Source organism: Emys orbicularis, chromosome 9, assembly GCF_028017835.1.
Source record: "Emys orbicularis isolate rEmyOrb1 chromosome 9, rEmyOrb1.hap1, whole genome shotgun sequence".
NCBI lineage: Eukaryota > Metazoa > Chordata > Testudines > Emydidae > Emys > Emys orbicularis.
The window spans coordinates 47,113,153-47,132,874 of NC_088691.1; the positions used below are offsets into that span (position 1 = coordinate 47,113,153).

A 19,722-nucleotide genomic window follows, 5' to 3' on the forward strand; every position below is an offset into this window, starting at 1 on the left:
TACTGCCCTTGCCTTGCACTGCTGCCTGATGAACCGCACCTTGCTCCTCCCAGAAATTTCTCACTTCCCCTCCTTCCCCACAGATCTCCGAGGAGAGGTTCCATACTACACTGGCGGATCTGTTTGGGCCATCAGTCAGCACAGTTTGCCTTCAATTACTGGAGAAGGATGACATTGTATCTGCCCCGAAATGCATGCACACAGGTGGGGCTAGGGGAGGTGTTTAAGGAGCGGGAAAGAGAAGAGAAACTTGTCACCACCCTCACGCTGGAGTAACTTGGTGTTTGCATTACTTCAAGCAGGACCAAACTGATCCTCTTGTTCTCTCTCGAGCTGGAAAAAGGTCTAGCTCAGGGTCAAAACAAGGCAAACAGCTACTTTGGCCTACCATGTGCAATGAATCCTGGAAGGCTGCTGACAAAACACCTAGGGGAACGTGAGGGCTTTACCACCTCATTTAAAATCCAGAAGGCACTTGATTGGAATTTTGCATCAGCTGGTGTTTGTGAGCATTTCCAGCTGCAACTCAGCTCCTTGGCTTCTTCCTTCTCAAGCTGAGTCAGACTGTGCTGAAAGGCCATGGGGGTGGGAGCAAGAGAGGTCTCCCCCTCTGCCCCACAGCTGACAATCAGGTAAAGCTCTGGTGACCCTTAACTCCCGCCCATTCCCCCAGGCACCGAGAACTATTTGGCAGGGATGGGGGTGTTTGAGGTATTTAAAACGTGTTCGTTCTGGTGACGCAAAGTTCCAGGAGCACTGTAGTTGACAGGTTTTGCTGCCTCTCTGCTGCTGACAGTCTATGTTAAGCTTGCAGCCCCAGGAAGCGTGCAGTATTTAGCATGTCATCTCTCGTCAGGTAGCACCCGCACAGCTGGCGGTATCCCGTGAACGATTCCCGCCCATGCAGGATGCGCCAGTTATCCACAAACAGCGCCTACATAAGAGGAGAAAAGCACTGAGAATACGGAGTGAAGAAGTGTCCACATGAACAGAGGACATATTAGAACAGATTATGACCTAAATGGCACATTGAAACATTAGCTGTGGCCCTTGGGCTGCTTAATATATAGCAGTGGTTCTCAAACTTTTGTACTGGTGACCCCTTTCACACAGCAAGCCTCTGAGTACGACCCCTCTTATAAATTAAAAACACTTTCAAATATTTTTAACATTATAAATGCTGGAGGCAAAGGAGGGTTTGGGGTGGAGGCTGACCGCTCGTGACCCCCCACGTAATTACCTCACGACCCCCTGAGGGGTCCCGACACCCAGTTTGAGAACCCCTGATATATAGGCATTGAAATGAAGAATGAATTACTATTTACAGTGCAGTAGCTCCTAGGAGCCCCAGTCACGGACCAAGGCACCACTGCACTAAGTGCTGTATAAACGCAGAAGAAAAAGCCCCGAAGAGCTTCCAATCGAAGATGAGAGACGACAGATGACAGAGACACACAGCGGAGTACAAAGAAACAATGAGACAGTACTGGCACAGTCTATACCATTTGCTTGTGCTTCTATGGTAGTGGTCTGTTGGCAGAGTTCACCAGCACTATAAACCTCGCAGGGAGAGGGTGAGGGTGGAAGGGGCACAAACACTAACCTCAGGGGTTGCCATACTCCACTTTTCGGGCTGCACATCCTCCCCTCAGCCATGCAGGAGCAGAGGCAGATTGTAGCAGCTTTCTGACACTAATCTCCCCTGGCTGAATCTGTTTTGTGTATATGTAAACCTTTTCAGTAGGCTTGGACCGATGTGTCCCCTGGGCCAAAACATGCCTAGGATCTGCACACTAGTAACATGGTCTGGTTCTGTGCATTGTAATTGTAATGCTAGACAAGGGGTTAAAGCACAGCACATCCTTGGCATTGTAAACCCTGGGGTGCAGCCTTCTTTTTTCTGCTTCCATGGTTTGTGCACCACACACTTCAGTCACGTCTGGGGTGGGAGAATATTGATTTTATATACTGTTTTGCAGTGCAAGACTCTGAGAGCAGCCCAAGAGGATGGAGTTTGATAGGAATGTTGGTCTCATCTGTTTCCTCAGATGCCCTCTACATGTTTCATATATTTCCATTAATAAGACCTCCCACTTCTACAAGACCTCAAAGCACTTCACACATTAACCCTCACAACCTACCTCACACTGGTATTTTTATTGGCCCTACTTCACAGATCAGGAGATCTATTTCCCCATCTGTGGCAGCCCTCCTCCCACACTGTTTTTGGGTGAATTCCCATTATTTTTGGTTTGACATGTGGCCACATCCTCCCTCTGCCCCACTTTTTCTGGTGGTAAAAATGTATGCAATGGAGACTTGTGTGCTGCTGATACAATGCATCCTACCACAGGGTTGAGAGGGGGAAACTGAGGCACGGGGAACGTATCCAAAGTATTACATCAAGTCAGGGGGAAGATCAGCTGTCTTAATTGCCAGTTCCCTATTATATCGAAATAAGTGCTCTGCCTCCCTCAATGCAGTGAGCTCATATGCTCCCCCAACCTGTGACTACCTTGCCTGGCTTCAGTTTGACCCAGAGTTCGTTTTCCGGTCTCCGTAGCTCTGTGGTGAGTGTGCGATGCGCGGCATACCAGCGATGCACAACATCATAAGGCACTGTGTTGATGACAGCTCGGTCATAGTTATTGTACCTGGGTCAGAACAAAACAGAAGAGACAGTCACCATGGATCTATGAGCAGAGCAGAGCCAGATATTCCACAGGAAACCTCTAGAGTCTAATGCACAAAGGACATCTTTAGGAAGGCCACAAAAAACGCATTGGGGTTGCTCTGTATTTATTTAGTAAATGTGGCAGGGGTGAGGTGGGCGAAGAGTGGGGATTTAAGTAGGAACAAGTTTAAATCCAAACAAAACTATCCTCACTGAATTATTTTCCAAAAACAAAACAAAAAACACCACGCCACATTTCTGTTAATATTTTGTTTTGGATTTTTTTTTAAACCTGCTGGGCTCAAATGACCTGATTGGGTTCCTTTCTTATAAAAACCCCTTTAAACTACAATTGACAATTTAACCGGTGCAGGGTGAAGTTAGAGCACTGCAGTGCAAGACAGAGGCAGCATCATTTAAGTGACTTTGAATCACTCATTTGCCAGCTTGGAATGCTGGGAGGGTGAAATTCACCCAATGGAGAGAGCCAGCAAAAGGCCCCCACACCAGAGTGATTATTTCTTTATGGTTAGCAAGTAGGAACAAAATAAAAAATGATGCATGGTTAGTGACCTGTCTGTCAAGGGATACATGGGTATAAACTCTAAGCGGAAGATCAACCCTGATGTATCATGGAGAACCTTAAACTCCTCCTGTGATAATAAAAGGAGATTGTGCCGGAAGTGCATGTGCAATCTACAATCTTATTCTCCAATCAGTGACTAGCTCAACACTGTTTTGGGAATACCAGTGCTTGAACAAACTGACCAATCAGCATCCTCAGTAGGAAACAATCAGTGGAAGCCTGCTTCAATGCTATGTACGTTTAATGAAATAGAGGTACAGGGAGCAGGGCTGAATGTTTATAGTTCATCTTAGGTGCTGTTATGAGGTACAGAGATGGCAAACACAACTGATCATCATCCAAAGTAAAGAGCACAAGCTGGACAGCTTGCCTTCTAACCAGAATCAAAGACTCAATACAACTTGGGCTAAGTTTTACCCCACCTCCCTGTAGACGAGGTGGAAATTCAGAAAGACCTATGTATAAGGGGCCTGATCCTGCTGGCACTGAAGTCAATGGCATGACTCTCACTGACCTAAATAGTGCAGGATCCAGCTGAAGAGGAAGACTTGTGCCACCTGCAGTCCCCCTGCAGAAAGATGACTGTGCAGGGCAATGGGTGGGTGCACTGGGGTTGGCAGCTACTCGCAGTCTGAGATTTAAGAGCCAGAGTTCTCTGTTGAAATGTATAGGGTGTTTGGGCTTGTGGCTGCTTGCCCAGGAGATGATGCCCTGAAAATTCCCTGGACATCTCCCCATTGTCAGTCTGGAAATTTGGCAGGCATGGAATTGCCACATGTAATTGTTTTAGACATTTATAATGAATGGCATGGGTAACCACTGAAAAATAAGTGTGTGGAAGTTGGTGAGAATTACGTAAAATATTCAGATTAGAATAGTGGCTCCCACCCTTTCTGGGCAACTGTCCTCATTTTTCAGATGAAAGCCTCACCTGTAGACAGGGCCCGTCCCCTCCCTTTCAGCCGAGTGTGCTGTAACCCATATTACAGCCAAGGCTGTTTCAAACCCAGTCCTGCAACTGTTCCGTTGCAGGGCAGACAGCTCGCAGCTGAATGGGAGATGGTCAAGAAGTGGCATTGCCAGAGCTCAGAACAGAGGCTTATCTTTAAAAGATAGGGTAGAGAGCCTAAAGTACCAGTTAGAAGAGCTGGCAGCACTGGTACATGGTTCAGTGGCTGGGAGGGCAGGAGAATATGCAGGATGTAAAGGAGAGTGGTTCTATCAGTCTACACTGTGCAACAGGACCAGCGTGCTGGAAAATCCACACATGCCTTTAATGGCTGCTCCCTCCTCTCATCTCCCCCCAAACAATGGTGTGATCCATTATTTCTCACCTGATCAAATAGAGCTCATTGTTCCAGGGGTAGATATTCAAAATTGGCCCAACCCCAATCATGTGGTTGTGACAGCCCACAACATTCTCAATGTACTCATGTTTCAGCGGCACCTTGGTGAGGAGCTCAAATTCTTCAGGAGCTCGCTGGAGAACCTGCTCTGCTGCATAGAAGCCATCCACCAGCAGCGTCCTGCCACCTGTCCCTTCGTGCTTGAGGCAGTGGAACACCTGGATACTGCAAAGGGGGAGAGAACACACAACACAAAGGAAAATCCAGTCAGTCTGTCACATGGTAGAGAATGAAGTCATGTGGGTTGTTATAGGAAGATAACCACCAAGATAGGGGAATGAACCCGGGAAAGAAGCAGCTCATGACAGCTTCAGAGTCTCTTTTATAGTATACTTCATTTAATTGGGACACCTGCCAGGGAACTGAAATGGCCCAATAGCAAGTGGTAGATGCTGCTGTTTTACTATGTCAGGTATCATACATTTCACTGAATGAGGACAGAGCCAGCCAGTGCAAAATGCTAAGAAGTATTTAACCCTAATATATAAGTAGTTGTGAAATTCTAAAGCCCAATCTTATAACCAAAGTTATTAATTAAACACTGCAGGTTTATTTAGTACATTGTTTTCTCCGCCCCCCGCCCCAACTGAAGTCTGAAATGGCTCCTTTTCTTACTACGGATTAGAGGACATGCTAGGACAGGGGTGGGCAAACTTTTTGGCCTGAGGGCCACACAGGGGAATAGAAATTGTATGGCAGGCCATGAATGCTCACAAAATTGGGGTTGGGATGCAGGACGGGCTGCAGGCTCTGGGGTGGGGATGAGGAGTTTGGGGTGTAGCAGGGTGCTCTGGGCTGGGACCGAGGGGTTCGGAGGGCGGTAAGGGGATTAGGGCTGGGACAGGGGTGAGGGAAGGGGTGCAGGTTCCGGCTGGGGGTGCGGGCTCTGGGGTGGGGCTCGGGATGAGAGGTTTGGGGTGCAGGAGGGTGCTCTGGGCTGGGATTGAAGGGTTTGGAGAGCGGGAGGGGGATCAGGGCTGGGGCAGGGGCATGGGAAGAGACTCAGAGGGTGCAGGCTCCGAGCGGCACTTCCCTTCCTCAAGCAGCTCCTGGAAGCAGTGGCACGTCCCTTCTCTGGCTACCATGCGGGGGCGCAGCCAGGCGGCTCTGAGTGCTGCCCCATCCGCAGGCACTGCCCCTGCAGCTCCCATCGGAGTGTGCAGGAGTCGGAGTGGGGCCATGCTGCAGCTTCCAGGAGCCGTATGGTGCAGCCTGACGCAGCACCCCGTCTGGAGCGCTGGAGTGGGGCAGAGCCATGTGGTACGGCCCCTGACCCAGCGCCCTGGCCGGAGTGGGGCAGAGCCATGTGGTACGGCCCCTGACCCAGCGCCCCGCCCGGAGCGCAGCCAAGCCGCTGGTGCTGCCCCAACCCAGCGCCCCGGCCGAAGCAGTGCCGAGCCACGTGGTCCGGCGCCTGACCCAGCAGCCCGGCTGCAGAGGGGCTGAGCCACATGGTCTGGCCCCTGACCCAGTGCCCCGGCCAAAGCGCGGCCGAGCCGCTGGTGCTGCCCCTGACCTGGAGCGGGGCTGGGCCACTTGGCGTGGCCCCCAACCCAGCACCCAGGCCGGAGCGGGGCCGGGCCGCGTGGCGTGGCCCCCAACCCAGCACCCTGGCTGGAGTGGGACTGAGCTGCATGGTCCGGCCCCCAACCCAGCGCCCCGGCTGGAGTGCCGGAGCAGGGCCAAGCCATATGGTGCAGCTCGCGGGCCGGATTTGGCCCACGAGCCGTAGTTTGCCCACCCCTGCATTAGGACATGGCTTAATTAAAATACTGTGTTACAGTTTCTACAGCAGTTTTTACAATGATCAAATTGCTTTTAAGTACTATGAACTATTCCCAACCCAAAAGAAGATTCACCCTGGATTTTAGAAGTTCAACAGGCATAAAACTAATTCCTCTAGAAAATGCCTTAGAACAAAGTTAGTTTAAAAAAAAAAAAGCAAGCTTTGGAAAAATAGGGAAACCAAAGTTAAAGTTCTACTTAAACCACGAATGTCTCTCTCTCTCTCAGGTGCTAATCATCGTAGCATCTGAGTACCTCACAATCTTTAATATATTTATCCTCAACACCTGTGAGGTATGGAAGTGCTACTGTCCACATTTTACAGATGGGAAACTGAGACACAGAGCCTGAGTGAGTTGCCCAAATCACAGAAGGAGTCTGGCAGAGCAGGGAAATCAACTTAGGTCTCTTGAGTCCCAAGCTATTTCCTAGCCATTGGGCCAGCCCTCCACAAAATATTGCAAGGTGTGGAATTGCTCAGATAAGGGAATCCAAACAACCTGAACTTCACCCCTCTACCACCTCCAATGTATCTTCCCCATTTATTTCTCTTCAGACCTACTTGGTAAGGTGTAGTCTGACAGATAGCACCCTCCAGCCACACAGGGCTCCCCAGCACCAGTTTTATGGGTTGACAGTGATATAAAATTATTCTGCTTAACTGCCAGGGGGCAAATTTGTCACGTACACATGGAAGATATACAGCTATTGCTGTGTCTTAACTCAGGAAGTTCCTTCAAGAGGAAATGTAGCCAAACTCCAAACCTGGAGACAATGGACTTTTCTATGCCTGCGTCCTGTAGATAAACTGCGTAGTTTGCAAAATAAGCAAGGAGGAGGGGGCAAGTAGCTGAACAATAAGGGGTCATAAGAGGGGCAGATACATGTAGCTTGCTAATTATGTATGGTAATGATAGCAAATTTTGGCCAATCATAGAGCGATAGATTATCACAAGCAACTGCATATAATGCTTTGGTGTAAGTGGTTTCTTTGTTCTTGCTGACTTATGAGCTCGAACCCAATTGCAATTGAAATAAACGGATCGCCCCTCCCGGGGCTCCTTGCTTGGCTAGCTGTGTCCGTCTCTCCTTATTCCTCAGCTGGAACGGACAGAAATTTCTATGACAACAGTTTCACCCATTAATTTACCACCACCACTTTCTGCAGCACTCTGTGCCTTCCCTGGAAGTCTCCGGTCCAATTCTAACTGACTGGTCCGAAGTTTTAGGAGGCCCCATGAGAAACGGTGTGCAGTGATCCATCCAGCTCATTCATCCAGCACCTGCAGCTTCTCTCTGTTGGGCTCTAACTATCCCTTTACACCCACAAGCTGCAAGAGACTTCAAAACTGGCACTACCCATTCAAAGGCAGATCTCCTGACAATGGGGAAAGCTGTTGACAGACCAAGACAGCTGCAGAAAGGTTGCTTGATGACACTGTGGCTTTCAAAAGGTCAGCATCCTGTAGCACCTAGAGGTAATACTGCCTGTTCATTTTAGGATATCAAAACCAGAGATAATGGTGGAGGCCATTGCAGACAGTGACACACTAGGGAGACAGGTTTCTTTCAAAGCAGAAAGGAACAACAATAGCTAATGATTAGCAGTTTCTCAAGCTACTGGTTTAATCAGAAACCTTTACTACTCTGCAAGAAATAAAGGCATTCACTCTTAAGGACTTTTTTCTATCTGCAAAAAGAACAGGAGTACTTGTGGCACCTTAGAGACTAACAAATTTATTAGAGCATAAGCTTTCGTGGGCTACAACCCACTTCTTCGGATGCATCCGAAGAAGTGGGTTGTAGCCCACGAAAGCTTATGCTCTAATAAATTTGTTAGTCTCTAAGGTGCCACAAGTACTCCTGTTCTTTTTGCAGATGAAGACTAACACGGCTGCTACTCTGAAACCTTTTTTCTATCTGTTTCAGTGGAGTTTTCATTGGACAGTTCCTTAATCAAATCAGCTTTGCAGAGCATACTACGCAAAAAAGGTCTCAAAATAATGCCCAGCTGTTCATACAACATACTAGAGCAGCCTTGCTCCTGGGTGACCAGCACGACCTGTGCTTTGTGCAAGTACTCCTCTCCAACATACAGGGCATACTAATAAATCATTATTCACTTAACATCTCTTGCTGCTATGCAAGTTACTCCCTGCCATCTAGACCTTCTGTGCTAGTTTCATTGCCATGACAGTACATGGGATGTGAACTGGGCAGCTGGAGCTTAACTCCGGCAGGCAGTTTTGTAGGTTCCCTCTACCCTTCCTAAGGGCTGCTCTGCAGTTCATATGCAGCCAGAGGATCTCCCCCGATTACTCCTTCCTCTGCTTTCAAAGCTCCATGCTGCAGTTGCCACCCTTCAGATGATTAGAAATAGGGATGTAACTATCCATTAAAAAAGTTAACCGTTTAAATGTTTAAAATTATGACATTTAATCGGTTAACCGATTAAAGGGAGAGGGGGCCTGAGGCCGCTGTGGCTGGGGGCTGCTTGCTGCGGCTGGAGGGTTAACAGTTAGGGTCGGTTAACCAGTAAGACTAATGCTTACCGTTTAACCATTTTAGTATTTTACAGCCGTACTTAGAAAGTGCTCAACAACACTGGTCCCTAATTGGGCCTTCGCCTGGTGACTGAGGGAGTTGTCTCTGCAGCATTCCCAACCTCCTGCCATGAAAAGACAGACTGAAAATGAAGTCTTGAGTCTCCTGCACAACAGTGTGATCAACATTAGGCCAGCTGCCTTTTTCTCTCAGGGCATCAAAACCTGCATTACAAACAGGGTATAAAGTCTACAACACAGGGACTAAAACTACTTGTGAACACAGAGTCTGGGAATGAGCATTTAATGAGCATGTTGCAGTTCTGAACATATTGAAAATGGAGACAGGCATGAACTTTGGAACTGAGGAGTCCGAGCAGCAGGCGGTTTAACTGATGACAGTAATACACCACTGGAAGAAAGTAAATCCAAACTCATTTGAAGTTTTTGCTCAGATCATGTGTAATGATGGTATATAAGTCAGCACAACCTACACATCACAGCTTACAAATAATCAGTCACTGATATGCAACTTGTGAATTTTGGGATTCTGGAATCCATATATAGATTTTCATAGTAATTTTACTAACGCTGTAAAGCACATAAACTGCAAGGTAGTTGGGTGGCTGGGCCTACTATATATGGTCATATGGCCAACTTCATCCCAAAAGAGCACCAAAGAAGTACCTGAGTCACCTTGACAGCAAGATGTAGTCACCCAAGAGCCAACCCACAATAAGAATGTGTCCCTGAAGGACCAGGAAGTTTTAGGTGGGGAAAAAAGGGGATTTAAAAAATAAAGCATGCTGCCAGATTCCTGAATAAAACAGGATTTCAGTGCAGCAGTACCATACTGTTGGAATGGGTGAGTCTGTTTAGTGCGTGGCTAAGGTCTAGAACCAGCCAACCCACTTATCAAAAATTCTGCCATTAGAAACTTCAGTCTAGTAAATTACTCTTGTCCTTTGAGCTGCATCTTTGGGAACCAGCACAAGCACTTACCCACAGGGCTCCTGGAAGTAGGTGGTGTCAGTGTGACGATCCAGAGCCAGTTTTGTGTATGCTGTGTCTCCCCGGGAGAAGTCAGAGGTGAAATACCACATTCTACCATAGATGGTCTCCCTGGAAGAGAAAAGACAGGATCTGATCAGGTGTACATCACAGAGAGGCCAGTAAACACAATTGGTGTGGCACAAATTGCTTTAGGGAACATCCTACCTGTTTTCATAAGTGTATCTGTCACCATCTCCCAAAGTGTACAAGTTAGAAAGTCAGAATATCATGTGCTGCATATTTTATAATATACATTAAGTGACTTTCATTACTAATGTCTCAAGTGAAGGTGCTTCCACTACTTTAAGTATTCAATTCCTCTCTCTCATAACAGAGCCCCAACCTCTCCTGTGTAACCCCCATAGCCTTTGAAGTCTCATAACCAATATCCTTCAAGCAGATGAATGGGTCTCCTCCTACAGCATTCCTATAAAATCAACAAAAGCCTCACTCCTGAGTCATGAGAGGCATTCCCACAGTCTGAAGATGCTGACCCTCACACAGCACATCCCCCCTTCCACCCACCTCCTCTGGGATTGCACAGAATCCCTGCTTGAGTTTCAAGGCCCCCCGAGTTTCCCATCCGACACCCACTCCAAGCCTTGAACTGTGGGGAAGGAAGATGACCAGCAGCGGAGGAAATAGGCTGAAGACAAGCAAATTGTACTGGTAGAAAGCTGAAAAGCACTCAGCCCTAGATCCTCAAAGGTATGTAGGTGCCTAACTCCCAGTGAAATCAAAGGGAGTTAGGCACCTACATACCTTTGAGGATCTGAGTCTCGGGTGCCACAGTAATGAGGCCTATAAGTACCTAGACAGATAACACATATAAGATTCCCTTGGGAACCCATCAATGCCACTCCTTAACCAGCGTGAAAAGAGTGGCAGTTCCATGATGTAAATCTCTGCACTGCTGATGGCCTGGGGCACATAAGCTGTTTCTACAGCACTCAGTCTGGAGACAGCCTGAAATTCAAACCCAGGCTAGACTAGTGGGGTTTTTGTTTTGTTATACACTTGAAATATCTTTCCCACACTTCTCCTTTCGAGCCAACTATAGATTTTTTTTTTTAATCTTTCCAGCTCCCAGGCCCAAGGCTGCCCTCCCAACCCTTCATATCAAAACAGGAAATCTCTCTCCTAGTGAAGCTCAAATCTTCCCAGTCCAGCACTTACTCATTGCTCTGCACATTATCCATTAGCACAACAGTGGCCAGATGCTGCCTATGCAGCTCCACAATGCCATAATCCTAGCTTTAATAAGGAGGTGGGGCTCGTGGACATGGCAGGTTCTACAATGCAACATTCCATCTTGAATCAAATGGCCTGGCCACAGAGACTGCAGGTCCCAGTATGTAATACTTCACCTTGACTGGAGTTATATTCTGGGATCGAGGGTAAGAGAAGGCTGCACCTCCATACGAAAGAGAGAGACTACAATCTGCTCGTTATGTGTGTGGCCCTTGGAGCTTCTAGAAAGTTGCACGTGGCCTTCCTTAGGGGATCTCTAGTTACCTGATCAAGCTGATCCTCTCTGCTAAGATTTCCGTGTCCTCTTTGGTCGGGGGGACGTTTTCTACAAAAGCAATGCCATACAGCAGGAAGTTTTGCAGGAATTCTTTCAGGCCCTCTTTTGTCTCCAGGAAGTTCTGGCAGTCCACGGAGGGCACTTGGGCTTGCTGATAGATCTCAGCATTCCAGAGAATTCGAGGATGCATGACCTGCTGCTTCTGACCCTCATAGCTGTTCTTCACCAGCCACTCTAACCCATACCTGGTCACATGACCATCTGGCCCTGTGATAAAACAGAAAGTGTTGCCACCACTGGAGCTTTGGGGTGATCAGCCAGTTAAAACATGGGATTGGGATGTAGTCGTCACCCTATAATTTTGTCTAGCAACAGCTTCTTACTGTGGAATTAAATTTTTCTTGGACAAGTTACATGAAGAAGTTATCTTTGAGGTTACAGTGAGAAAGTGAGCATTTGATACACCACATTGCTATTTCATATTTCAGTGCACCTGGTGGCTCCTTTATTTGCATTACAAGTTCTAGTTCCCAGCTACACTACTTTTATTTTAGTCTTAGGGCTCCATATTCTGGCCATCTCCCCAGGTGTGACGTGGTGCCTTAGTCAAAGTTCAGAACAGAATGCATCAGCTTTGCAGTCCTATAACCTGAAATCCGATCCATTAAACCCCCCTAGACAGTACAGAGTGGTAACGCACCAGGAATCAGGCACTGGTAGCACAGGAATGGTCTGAATAAACTGCTGAGCTCTAACGGGACAAATCTACAATCACTCCTCAGGCAGGAGAAAAAGTGACAAGCTGTGGAGCCGAGAACAACTAGTAGAGGATAAAGTAGGAGACAGGAGTTCTGATCAGACCCTCACATTAAGGGGGGAAATGTAAAAGAAAGGAAGTCTTTCATCTTCTAATGTATTGTTTGAGTGTCTGCATTTTCTCTTGTTCAAACAAAACATATTTTGGGAAAAAAGGAAACAGCTTTAGATTCTGAGGGAACGTTTACAACTATAGCACAGGCCAGAACCACACTCTGTTCTCAAGTCATCTGTTCACAGCTAGGTCTCTTCCCAAAACAGCACTTGATCCAGAGATAAGCCTGGACTTCCCCAGGAAACGTAATAAAAATGTAAGCCCTTAACTGTGATCCATCAGCATTCTTTGCCACAGCAGGATCGCCTTACCATCAGCCCAAGAATGTAAGCTAAAGAGCACCCATGGGGCACTGGGAAATCTTTACCATATGCCTATATTCAGTTCTTACATTCATTTAGATTTTTTTTTTTGGTGGGGGACAAAAGGGCACCACTTGTTTTGTGACTACGAAGGTTTGATTTTGTCCTATTTAAAAAAAAAAATGCTTTAAAAAGTCACCTCTCTGAATTTTATTTTTTACTTGTTAAAAAAGAACACCCAAGAGAAGAGAAAAAAAATTATTTTGAACTTTGTTTACTTTGTGCAATGACTACACACAAAGTGCTGTCAAGCTGAAATGTTTCCCCATTTGTATGGGTCTTTTAACACAACCAACAGAGGAAAGCAACAGTATATAGTGGGAAAACATGCTTCTCAATCACAGGAATAGGCAGGGGACTGAGGTAATGTGTGGGACCTGAACCTACTTTGAAACGTTTCTGAAACAGACTAGGTTTCTAATGGATATTGTTTCTTAAAGACTAAATCAGCAGTTCAGCTCTCACAAACCACTGTGTAACAAGTTGTCAGCGTGCATGCAAAAAGATGCAAAACAATGAGACTGTGTCTAAACAGAGACGCTTACCACTAGAGTTATAGTGCTATAACTCCCTGCATGGACACACTTACTATGGATAGGTCTACACTGCACTTTTGTCGGTAAAACTTTTCTCAGTCAGGGGTGTGAAAAAAAATAAAAGCCACTCAACTGACAAAAGTTTTACCCATGAAAAGCACCTGTGTGGACAGCGCTTTGTCGGCAGGAGATGCTCTCCGTCAATAAAGCTACCGCTGCTCGCTAGGGGTGGTTTTATTTTGCCAGGAGTAGAGAGCTCTCTCCTGCCAGCAAAGAGCAGCTACACGGAAGACCTTACAGCAGCACAGCTATGCCGCTGTAAGGTACACAGTGTAGACATAGCCTAAAAGAGTGCCTTTTTCAGGTTTAGCTTATGTCGCTTTGGCAGTGGTATAAACTAAACTGGAAAAAGGCACTCTTGTAAGAGTGGGGATTTATAATTATGCCACTATATCACTATGACTATAGCAGTATAGCTCTGCCAGTAAATTTCCCCATGCAGACAAGCTCCAAGTTTCAGATCTCCACTAGTGAGAAACAGCTTTTTAGACACATTGAAAACACGCTGAGAGGTTCCTTTTCAGTTAAAAAGCAACACAACCCTGAAAATGATTTAAGGCATGTGCTGATTGTAGAAAGCACCTAGGGACATCTCGCAGAATGACACTCTTCAATGTTTACCTTGGCTGCAGCTGGGCCCCTTCAGAACATTTAGTGCAGACTCCCTTGACTTACATGTTAGAAAGAGCGTGGTCTCATCCACTCGGATAGTCTTTGGTTTGATGCACAGATCCACACTAGCTGTGTCTAAGCTGCGCTGGTTGGTCTTGCTGTTGTAGCAGGATGCTGAGCGGCAGTGATCACGCAGCCACACATAATCAAAGCGCATCAGGGTCTCTGCGTACCTGAGCTCTGGGAAAATAGATAGTTAAAAGAATCCTTGGTCAAACAAGTTAAAACCAAGGATTTGTCTACACTGCAGCTGGGAGGTGTAATCCCCACTTAGCTAGACATACATGTAAGCGCTGTGCGAGCTAGCACACCAAAATAGCAGTGTGGCCACAGCGGCCCAAGTACATATCAAGAATTTCAGACTTAGGCGGCCAGCCTGAGCCGTCGTGGCCACACTGCTATTTTTAGTATGCTAGCTTTATCAGAGAATTACACCTCCCAGCTGCCATGTAGATGTACCCCAAAAGGCTAAGAACCCCACCTGTATAAGCCCACTTGCAGCAACTACAAAGTCTATTAGTATTTACCTTCAAACCACTGCACACACACACTATCTACCTCCAAGGGGTGTTGTGAATATTAGGCAAGTGTTATTTTAACCAGGGTCTAATATTCTATAGATTGTTCGATTCTCACTGAGCCCACAGACGTCCCCTCCTGCGACACTGTTGGGAAGGAAGACTGCAGCCTTAGCCATGCTGGCCACGTACCTAGGCAGTTACTTATTCCTTTCTTCCCTATTCCTTGACAGACCAGACTATTTCATTCCCTTTGCAGAAGTGCTGTCCAGCAACTATCCGAGATAAGATGCTCCCTTCAGTATGGCTGAAACCATATTGCTAACTGGCAATTGTATAGAAATACAGAAAGAGGAAAAAGTCCAGCCAAATAGGATAGGTATAAATCAACAGGTCCATCTGAATACAACGGAAACCACTACTGCACTGGCACTAAGCTGGACACAGAAATATTCCTTGACCCATAGCATGGCAGGGTGCTTTTGCCTTTCTCCCATCCCCAAACAGCTTAAACCTGTCTCAGCCAGCTCTGATATCTTTAAGAATGTCTTTGTGTAAGAGGAGAGTCCCTCCCCCTCTAGTCCAGCTTGGCTTTTGAAATCCAAGTATCCAGATCCATATGCATTGCATCATCCTTTGGACCAAAAGGTATCTTAAATACTGGGCAATTTCCTTTAATTACATACTTAAAAGAGACACTTTCAAATAGAAAGGTCCCCTAAACTAGCCTCATTTGTAGGGCCCTACCAAATTCATGGCCATGAAAAACACGTCATGGACCATGAAATCTGGTCTCCCCCCTTGAAGTCTGGTCTTGTGTGTGCTTTTACCCTGTATTATACAGATTTCACAGGGGAGACCAGCATTTCTCAAATTGGGAGTCCTGACCCAAAAGGGAGTTGCAGGGGTGCTTGCAAGGTTATTTTAGAGGGGGAGGGGGTCGTTGTATTGCCCCTCTTACTTCTGTACTGCCTTCAGAGCTGGGTGGCTGGAGAGCGGCTGCTGTCGGCAGGTTCCCAGCTCTGAAGACAGCGCACTGCCAGCAGCAGTACAGAAGTAAGCGTGGCAATACCATACCATGCCGTGCTTACTTCTGCACTACTGACTTCAGAGGTGGGTGGCCAGAGAGTGGCGGCTGCTGACTGAGGGCCCAGCAGTGCAGAAGTAAGGGTGGAAATACCAACTATGCCATCCTTACTTCTGTGCTGCTGTTGACGGTGACTCTACCTTCAGAGTTGGACTCCCGCTCTCCAGCTGCCCAGCTCTGAAGGCAGTGCTGCTGCCTGCAGCAACGCAGAAGTAAGGTTAGCAGTACTGCAACCTCCCCTACAATAACCCCTTGCAACCACTCCACAACTCCTTTTTGGGTCAGGATCCCTACAACACTGTGAAATTTCAGATTTAAATAGCTGAAATCATGACATTTACTATTTTTAAATCCTCCAATTGTGAAATTGACCAAAATGGACCATGAATTTAGTAGGGCCCTACTCATTTGATATGCCCAAGGTATATCTTGACATGGTGACTGTATGTATCCCCGTGGGCTGCGCTGAAAGGCTACACATGGATAGTGAATTGCCTTCAGGTAACATATAGAGCAGAATTTAGCTAAGAAGTATCAGGTATAATTTAAACACTGGAGCTATTAGGGGGTTATTAACTGGTCTGTCAGCTGCCTTACCAGTCTGCTTCTCTGTCTGACAAGGGGCTGAAGTGGCTTGCTCAAAGCCACGCAGCAAGTCAAGGTTGAGATGGGATTAGAACTCTGCCTTAGCCTGCTAGACTGGGCTGCCTCAAAACCATTAGGGCATGAAGATGACCTGGTCCCATACGTCCCTGAAAATACCAAACCAAACCTCTAAACCAGAGGTGGGCAAACTACGGCCTGCGGGACCCTCCTGCCCGGCTCCTGAGCTCCTGGCCCGGGAGGCTAGCCCCTGGCCCCTCCCCTGCTGTTCCCCCTCCCCCGCGGCCCCTGGGCAGCGGGGCTGCGAGCTTCTGGGGCAGCGCAGCTGCAGAGCCCGGCCTGACCCGGTGCTCTGTGCTGCGTGGTGGCGACGGCGTGGCTGGCTCCAGCTCGGTGGCGCGGCTGTAGCACCGCCAGCCACCGGTGCTCCAGGCAGCGCGGTAAGGGGGCAGAGAGCGGAGGGATTGGATAGAGGGCAGGGGAGTTTGGGGGGGTGGGCAGGGGTCAGGCTGGTCAAAGGGCAGGGAACAGGGATCCCGGGGGGGCAGTCAGAAATGAGAGGAGGGGTTGGATGGGGTGGCGAGGGGCAAGGGTTCCGGAGGCAGTCGGGGACAGGGAGAAGGGGTGGTTGGATGGGGGAGAGGTCCTGGGGGGGCAGTCAGGATGGGGGGGGGTTGGATGGGCCAGAGGGGGCAGTCAGGGGCAGGGATTCCGGGGGCGGTCGGGGACAGGGGGTTGGAGGTGGATGGGGCAGGGGTCCCAGGGGGGCCGTCAGGGAACAGGAGAGGTTGGGGGGGGCGGATGGGGGGAGGGCCGGGCCACGACCCCCTCCCCTAACCAGCCCTCCATACTATTTCCGAAACCCAATGCGGCCCTCAGGCCAAAATGTTTGCCCGCCCCTGCTCTAAACCATATAGTAAGAGGGCTGCGATCTGACTCTACTCTCACTTACACTAGTGGAAATTAAGAGTGACTTGACTGAAGGAGCACCACCACTGTAAAGCACGATCAGAAAAGGCTGCCTCCCACCCGACCCACACTGAGAGGTGGACACACACCAACACACGTGCACGCGCATACACTCTCTCCCCTTACCTAAATGATCACCATGTAATTGCCAGGCACAGTTCAGAGACGCTGGGGCCATATGGTGCCAACGGGATACAGCAGGGAAGCTCTTTCTGTAACAGGGCTGCCATGATATTTGGTGTCCACTGCCTCTATTCAGCAGGCACTGGGTGCTGGAGAATAGATGTGTCAACCTATGGCACCACATACTGGGGAAATTCAAGAGGAAGGAGAGAGACCAATGTTACTATGGCTGGTTCTAGGTTACTATTTATCTTTATTACAGAGGTGGCAATCAGGGCAAAGATAGAGCCAACCCAAAATAGTTTACAGTCTATGTTACTGACAAAACACAACAGCTAGATGAAAGACAAGTGTGGGGAGGTGAAAGTAACCGTAATAGGAGCAAGTTTAGGTGAAGCCTGGCAGTGTGCCCAAAGTAGCACTGAGTTGTTTCAAGTTACATAGAATCCACCATGTTCTCTAGTTCAAACCAGCAAGTGACCCGTGCCCCACACCATCTACATAGCCATCATCAGTTGTACAGTGAAAATAATTTAATATGCTTCAGGTTTTTAATTAATACGTTTTTTTAATAGGGAGCTTTATTGCTGAACTAATGAACTTTGAATACTACTACATTCTCTCAATTACTACACAGCCACACAGGTTTCTAAGCTTAAATCAGAACCCACCCAGCTGTTTTGTGGCAGCAGGAATCCACATCTGTTATTATAACAACACTGACAGGGCACCCACCACAATGATATCTGGGTGCCCTTTACCCTGCTTTCAATCTACAGCTTTAGATCAATAATATTAAATATAGGAAAGTTTGGAAAATATAACTGCATCAAGCAGGAGATGGAGAATATAGAAAGTGATTTTTATCTTTCATTTTAATTCTCATTTTGGGTGTTTTCTTCATCATTTTATCAATCAGAAAGAAGGTTTACCCTAAGTCTGCTCTGATTCGCCATACCTTTCTATTCTTCTGAACACCGAGCCTGATCTCATTTCCAGCATCTCCACTTAAGGCTTTACTTGTTCATGGACATCCAGATGCTGGTAAGAACTGCAGCAATACAGAGGCTGCAAGTTTCCAAAGACCAGATCCTCAAAGGTATGCAAGTACCTAACTCTCATTGGAGTTAGGCACCTAAGTACCTTTGAGGATCTGGGTCCAAGACACTATCTGCTAAGCAGAGGAAGTAACTAGGCTACTCTCTCTGAATAACACCTGCCAGTCTTAACAGCAAACAGAATGACCTTTGTAAAATGGAAGTTTGAGATTAGACGTAACAGAATTCTAAGGTTAGAATATCAGTAAAATGATTAATTGAACTCAGTCCATAAATTATTCATAGACAATAGGAAACAACAATCAGGAAGTTGCTAATTCTGGTGGTTACTAAAACCTAATAATTCCTCTTAAGCAGGCTGCAAGCAAGCAGACTGTTTTGCTAATCATCTGCTTTCATCTTAGAATCAAAGTGTTTTGGCTCAACGCAGTGGAGGGGGTGGGGCAGAAGGAAGGCAGGGAAAAGAGAAAAGTATGCTGCTGCCTTACAGGCCTGTGGCTTGGGACAAGCACTTTTGAAACACTGAATTATCACCTTAAGTGCCCAAGCATGAAAGACATTGAAAACTTGCATGCACCACCACTCCTAGAACCAAAGTCATCACCTACATTATTCCTGTATTAGGTGATACCATGGTTCGGAAATCACAACAGATTGGCCAATGTTACGTTTTTAAATGGTGTCCAATGTACACCAGTTGAAGGGGGGGAAAAGGGGGGGGGGTCAGGTAAGTTGCACTTTGGATACTTTTCATCCAAGGATCACAAAGCACTTTACAAACAATGACTAACTACGCTTCCCCTGCTCTGAGAAGTTGGGAAGTATTCCCATTTTACAGTTGGGGAAACTGGGGCACAAGCAGGTCACTGTGAAGCAGAGACTAAAACCCAGGAGTCCTTTGAATCCAACTCCCTTGCTCTGACCATCCGATAATGCTCCCATCTACATCAAATTAATTAGTGAATCAGATAGGATTGAAACAAATAAGTACCCAACATTCCCAAGAGCCAGGTGCCACAGGAAGGCCTTGTCTAAATGAACACTAGTTTGTGGCAAGGTGGAGTGTAAATCTAGCCTGAAGTAGGCTGTTTGCTGTCATGCACTGGGTGTCCATGAGGACCCTGCTGCCACACACAGTTTTGTAGTGCGCTTTAATTTATGCTGCTTTGATATGGGAGTAGATCAGTATGCATTAGGGAACTTTTAGTGAGTGGCAGCAGGAGTCACATGGACACTTAGTGTGCAGCAGGCTAGTGCAGGGTAGACCAACACCCCAGCTTGGTCTGAA

The 19,722-nt window shown here is 47.3% G+C and overlaps 1 protein-coding gene across 1 annotated transcript in view; it reads right to left on the bottom strand.

Moving 5' to 3' along the window:
• Positions 1-458: 458 nt before the first annotated feature.
• The window catches only part of TMLHE (trimethyllysine hydroxylase, epsilon), a 43,562-nt gene continuing 24,298 nt past the window's right edge, over positions 459-19,722 (bottom strand). Inside the window, exons 2-8 of the mRNA XM_065411065.1 lie at positions 17,380-17,561; positions 14,080-14,256; positions 11,563-11,842; positions 9,997-10,116; positions 4,595-4,831; positions 2,516-2,654; positions 459-934 (exon numbers count right to left, since the gene is read on the bottom strand). Of these exons, the coding sequence (XP_065267137.1) occupies positions 803-934; positions 2,516-2,654; positions 4,595-4,831; positions 9,997-10,116; positions 11,563-11,842; positions 14,080-14,256; positions 17,380-17,560 (1,266 nt within the window). The 5' untranslated portion in view covers position 17,561 and the 3' untranslated portion in view covers positions 459-802. The remainder of the gene's footprint in view (positions 935-2,515; positions 2,655-4,594; positions 4,832-9,996; positions 10,117-11,562; positions 11,843-14,079; positions 14,257-17,379; positions 17,562-19,722) is intronic.